This window comes from Tasmannia lanceolata, unplaced genomic scaffold (assembly GCF_043159265.1).
Source record: "Tasmannia lanceolata isolate RefF3 unplaced genomic scaffold, GAP_Taslan_0.1 ptg000013l, whole genome shotgun sequence".
NCBI lineage: Eukaryota > Viridiplantae > Streptophyta > Magnoliopsida > Canellales > Winteraceae > Tasmannia > Tasmannia lanceolata.
In genome coordinates, this window is record NW_027518690.1 from 8,374,210 (window position 1) to 8,380,611 (window position 6,402).

General features: G+C 39.8%; 1 protein-coding gene across 1 annotated transcript; it reads left to right on the forward strand.

Annotated features, from left to right (window-relative positions):
* The first annotated feature begins 5,743 nt into the window (after positions 1-5,743).
* On the forward strand, positions 5,744-6,402 carry MEE9 (maternal effect embryo arrest 9). Its single transcript, XM_077393980.1, has one exon. It carries the CDS (start codon positions 5,793-5,795, stop codon positions 6,240-6,242), a length of 450 nt encoding a protein of 149 aa, XP_077250095.1. The 5' UTR covers positions 5,744-5,792; the 3' UTR covers positions 6,243-6,402.

A 6,402-nucleotide genomic window follows, 5' to 3' on the forward strand; every position in this document is an offset into this window, starting at 1 on the left:
CTCATTCAAAACACTCTGTACGTCAATAGGATTGCTTTTCTTTTCTTTCTCATTGTTAAAACAAAAGGAACTCTACAAGTCTCATGAAATTAGTAGGTTTTCAGTGCATGCTGATGTATTTTGGCTTGTGGATTTTGGCCTGTTTCTATGGTGCGCTCATTATAGGATCGCAAGGGGTGGTTCCATATCAACTTATCCGACATAAAGGGGGTTGATGCGCACCCAAAAAGAAGGGTTTGTGTAAATATTAATATACATCTGAAAAGAAAAGATGTGTGATGTTCAAAGGCAAAAGTGGACGTTCAAATTAAGGCAAACGTGGAAATCCATTATCTCTAATAAACCAGTCAAATGTAACAATGGCTTACATAGTTAGGATTTGAATGAATTCCTAACAAGATTAAAAATTGTTTGAAAGATTAAAATTGGGTGAGCCATGAGATTGTAAGCCCCATTCTGTTCAACCATAGGATCAAGCGGATGACCTAGTCCTACACCTAGTCCCATGCCTAAGCAGACCGACCCCCCCCCCGAGTGAAACCCATCGTTTTTCTATCATTTTTTAAAGTTATTAGTAAGCTTTCGAGTTGGAACTCGTGTCGGGTGGGGTTTGGGTTGGGAAAAAGGGTTCCTCGGTCGGGTTGGGTTGGGTTGAACCTTGTCGGGTTGGGTTGGGTTGGGTTGAACCTTGTCGGGTTGGAACTTGGGTCGGGTTGGGTTTGAGTTGAGTAAATGGTTCCTCAGGTTGGCCTCAAGTCCTCCACCCTATCCGAGTTGCACTCCGAACTTCGAACTTCGAGGGAAGGGTATGCCCTCCTTTGTGTGCAAAAACATAATTTTCTAGGATATTTTCTTGACACATTTCTGAAGACTTCTTACATGCTATTTATAAATAGAAAATCCACTTGACGCCTTCCGCTAAAACGCCTACCCAAGCCAATCTAGATAACTCTCATCTCTAAGACTTATACCTATACTAAACAACTAGAGTGCAAAATCTAAAAACTACAAATATCTAAACTAATTTATGCTACCCGAAGCAGGGGCCTATCTAGGTACGTAACAGATACTTATTCTGGCCAAAATAAAAAGGCGGAAATGGATTGATGAGAATTTGTGAAGCGACTCCGGGTCACTCCGAATAATCTCAAATCTTAGTCACACTAAACAAAGAAAACCTGGAGATTTCCTGGTCAGGGATAGCGAGATGGATTTTCAAGATTTTTTGCTTTTTTAATTCTTTACACCTAAAAAAAGCTGTGGAAGCCATTATAATAAGATGGTTGACAGCAAAACAGGAATCTAAAAACAGAGGAAATTCTTTATGTGCATTAAAGCATAGGAACCAATGAAGTTGAACCATGGCATTTGCATCTGTTCCCAAATGTTTCCGTGATTTTATAGGATTTCCACCGAAATTTCCAACTGAAACCGGAACATTTCCATTTCCTTGACGTCCGAAACCGAAACCAAAATTTAAAACCGTAGTTTGGGATTCAATCAACTTTAAGCTTACTCAGTTTGGGCTTGGGCATTTTGTCCAAAGCCCAAGTTAAAGTTAGGTTGGCTTGGGTATACGCTCTTGCAACCAAAGAAACCTGACCCTCCTAATATATGGTGTTATATATGTTAAATTCATTATTTATGTATTTACACACGTACACCAAAAACACATAGAAAAAGGCCAAATCGTTGATCAATATCACTTTCATCTTTATTTTCAGAACAGATTCCCATTTTGGAAGTGTTTTCCTTTTAGGGAAATGAATTTTGCACTCCACTATTTTGATATGTTGTGAAAGTAATATATTGTTTTGTTTTTATTTGACCTTGTTAGAGCTTTTTGGAAACTGTAAATAACCTTTTGACAGCCCTTTAAAGTCTGACAAGAAGCTTTCGCCACATATCAAAGAGTGGAGTGCTGGGATAATTTCCCTTTCCTTATTACAATGGTTTGTGAAAACGTCCTTAAGTCTTTCTCAAATTCTAGCTTGTAAGAGACTCTAGTCTGATTAGTTGTAAGAGTGGGCCGATTATGTAAGTGCAAGTCTGAGCAGACCAATAGTCACGGATCAATCCAAACCATTAATTTTTGGGTCCCACATCATGAGGCGACCCACATGATTTAGGTCCCCTGGGGAATTGAGATCCCATCCGTATGATAAAGGCATGGAAAAATCAACGGTTAGATCAAGGTGGCGTCAGCTTACATGGGCTTAAATTGTTAGCATTTTATCAGGTACAAAATTGAATGGACATATTCAACCCAATCGAATTTGATGGAGTAATGGGAGCCAGCCATGGCATTTCACATATGTGTTTCACCTTGGAATGGAAGTAGAAAGTTTGGAGGAAAATGAATCTTGTGGAGGTCCTTTGGGTGGTTGAGACTTGAGAGTGAGTTTGTCGATGTTTGTTGTGAGTTTTGTCAATCAACATCAACAATATAACATGTTAGACAACTTCAATGGAATGCTTCTATTTGTATGTCACTTTAGCAATTCACACTTCTTGCGATTGTGGATGATGCAGACCTCAATGAAGTTTCCACTCATTTGTTGTAATTTTCCAAGGCTCCGTATAGTTGCCTCACTTGCCTAGCTCAGAAAAAAAGATGGGAAAGCAGATGATTTTTCCATCATACCCACCTTGATGGGTTGTTCCGACACCTTTATTGTCCAAAAGTCGAAGTTTCTTCATTTGTTTTTGTCTTCTGTGACCAAAAAAATGTAACCCTGTATGCTTCTGTGGCAACTCTTACTAAGTATATGGTGTTGGTAGCTTTCGGCACTCCTTCGGTCCTGGTGTGTGTGCGCGTGCGTGTAGGTGCAGGCATGCCGGCCTCTCTCCGAGGCAAGGATCCGAAATTCAAATCGAAAGGGGTGGTCCGAAGACCGGAACATTTTTGTAACCCGGGTATTGGATTTCAGACGATTAAGAAGAAGAGGGGAACAACACTTCTTCCTTGGACTCCAATGCCTTTACACATATGGAAAGGACTTTTTATATGGGGGAGTGCAGAGTCAATCTACCTAAGGCAACCCAGGAAACAAGATAAAATTGGAGTAGAGAGTGAAGAGAGCGGCGTGCTCCCACGCGCTCTGAGCGTGGAAGACCCTCAGGGTCGATATAGTCTCTCTCTTAAGTCTTAACCCTTTAAAAGAAAAGGGAAACAAAGAAAAAGTTCTCTAGGATGGTCTTATTACTGTCTACCCAGTAAAAGAAAAAGGAAAAAAGAAAAAAGTGCCCCCCCTCTCTCTCTCTCTCAACCATTAATGTGCTGGTCCCACCATAAACATCCCTATCTATATGAACTTTTCTCCATGGGATGATATAACTCTTTGATTTATGAAGAGATTTCTGAGTTTTTATATGATGTAAGCCCTTATAGTCCCGTATTTTTAAAAATTATTGTAAGGACTACATCATAGGATGATCCAAACCGTTCATGTGATGGAACACAAAGTAAATAGGTTGTGCTCCATAACTCAATTCCATAGGATGATCCTGGCCCTCTGATCTATAGAGGTTTCCATAATATGCAATTCCTCTATAGATCTGAGAGTTGGTATCATCCTATAGAAATGAATTTTTGGGCACAACCTATTTATGTTGTGGCCATCACATTTACGGTTTGGATGATCCTATAGTGTGGTCTGTACAGTGCTTTTTGAAAAGTAGGGGACTATAAGGGCTTACACCATATAAAACCTCGAGATTTCTATTCCATCATTTTTTGAACTATTGGCCATCAAACACATATGAGAGATTGAGAGTTAGGATCATCTTATGCAGAAGACTTTTGGGGCACGACCTATCTTTAGTAGAGACAAAAAATAAATGGTTTAGATCAAGGTGGGAGTCCCTCTACCCCGTTATATTTACACGCCATGTATCATATAAAATATCTGGCTCTCATCTAATTTTCATTCAAATAAATGATAGGTGTGTAATTTTGGCTAGGGCATAACCCGAACCTGATGGGTTCAACCCGTTTCCGGTCTGGGTTGGATTGGCATTTCCACAGGCTGGGTGGGTCTTGTTAGAGTTAGGAAAAGCCAACTCGGTTTAAATTTTGGGTTAAGAACTTATGATAGGGTTGAGGACTAGGGCAACTTGACCCGAACTCGTCCTTCTAATTTTATTGCAATTTCCTGTATATTTTCCTGTTTTTCCCACAGAACGACCCGAAACCCAATTCTCTCCAACTCCATGGGCTAAGAGATTTAAAGGCATATTGGGGTAGGGTTGACCCTCCGCGACCTGAGGGTCATTTGGGTCTGGTTAGGGTTGTGGTTTTGGGTCCTAAGGTTGGGCTAGGGTTGGCCTCAATCAAACCCAACCAGGCCGAGTCTATTCAATGAATCATGTCATTTAGGTATGTACAATTTTTGAATAACTTGAATCGAACTGTATAGTTATTACATCAATTAAATTGTTCGATCAAAAGAGGTTTAGCTATTGAATGCAGATCATGACCAGTAATTACTGGGGTATATTTCGTAGTCTGTCAATTGGACGGCTAGGATTGTTCGACCAATTCCATCATTGGCCTATGGCCCACCCATGTCATGTGTTTGGTTTTAAATGTGAAGGGGATGAATATTTCATGATGTCCATGTCCATGAAGGAAAAGAAAAACTTATTGGGGTCCCACCACGACACCAACTTGTGATCAAAAGTTAAGAAGGGGTGTTCCTAAAACGGAGAAAAATGCATAAAGTTGTGTCCCCACACTCCACTCATTTAGATTCCAGGCCATGGTATCCAATGAAACCTTATTTTAACTTTCCCCATTTTTCCATTACCTTTTACATAAGGGTAGTAGGGACGGTTTTGTCATTTCACAGCTAGCCCCTAGCTGTGAAATGCTGGGCATTCTCCCTCAGTACATTTTTAGAAAAATTACAAACTAGTTCCCTAATTTTTCAAAATACCATAAATACCCTTGATGCCTTCTGCTTGTTGTTTAAGGGCTTCTTAGTCAGTTCCTTAGTTGCCCAACCCATTTAAGTTGAGAAATGCTGACATTCATCCCTCTTTGGGTGCGTTTGGATTGCGGGAATCAGTGGTTGGAATTGGGATCTGATTCCAATTACGCCCAATTCCAACGTTTGGTTTATAAAAATGAACGGATTCAAGGCGGTGGAAATGACACCGGGCCGGAATTAGAGGGCAAAACGTCGGAATCTGTTACCCATTTAATGAATTTTTTTAATTTTAATTTCTTCTCATTCCGTTTATGCTCTATTTGGAGTGAAAGAAAAACATTTCCAACGGAATATATTTCTCTAGGAAATTTTTTTTTTTTTTTTTTTTGAAATAATATGATTATGATTACTTCTGTAGAATATCATTATAAATTGAAGGTCCCTCTAAATAAAAATTGAATAGGGCTGTTTCAAGTTTCTTTTTTTTTTAACGGGTAAAGGTTCAAGTTATTTTTTTAGGGATTATTGGAATAGGAATTAGAATATGATGTCGATTCCAATTTCCGATTCCGGCAATCTAAACTCAACTTCTGAGTATACTTCAAGTAAAATTACAGATCCAACCCTTTGTTCTTAAGATGCCATAAATTTCCTTCTTCATAATGGTTGTTAGAGGGTTTTTTGGTCATTTTCAACGAAATTATGTGAGAGAATTGCTGACCCATCTCCCTCACTACAGTTCAAGAAAATTGACTGATCCATCCCTAAATTTTCAAAATGACATAAATACCCTCCCCTTTATGTACCCCCCTCTCTAATACAACCATTCATGAACACTAGTGAGTCAAAATTCACACAAACATGGACGCTCTTCTCTCCCAATTCTCCTTCCTAGCCAAACAGGCATTGCAGGACAAGAACTTTGATCCAATGCGAATGGAAGAGCTGATGAAGCTCTTCGACATAGAGGCCTACAATTCGTGGGCCGCCATGGAAGTCGAAGGGAAGAAAGAAGCTGAAGAAGCCGAGATCTCGATGAGAGAAGCCGAGGAACACCTAGAGTCACTCATGGACATGGCCATGGAAGACTTCCATAGCTTCAACCATGAAGTGGAACACACTTACAAGGCTGAATTGAATAGCCTTGTTCGTACCGCAAAGGCCGTGAAGAAGCTGGGTGATTCGGTTGGAAAGTCGGCGGCGATTGCTTCGAAGAAATACATTGATGCAGCAAATTTGTCGGCCATGGCTTCGATGAAATCAGCGTGGAATGGATTCTCCATCACCCCTTCTAAGGTTCACCCTGCTTAGATTTCTTTTTTTGCTGTATGAATAAATGGGTCTCCATATAGAGCTCTCTTTAAATAGTTGAACATGGATCTTTTCCTTTCTGTGTAATGTTGATGTTGGTATTTGATTTCTATCAAAAGTGAACTTTAATTGGAAATCAGTGAAGTGGAGAGATTGGAGA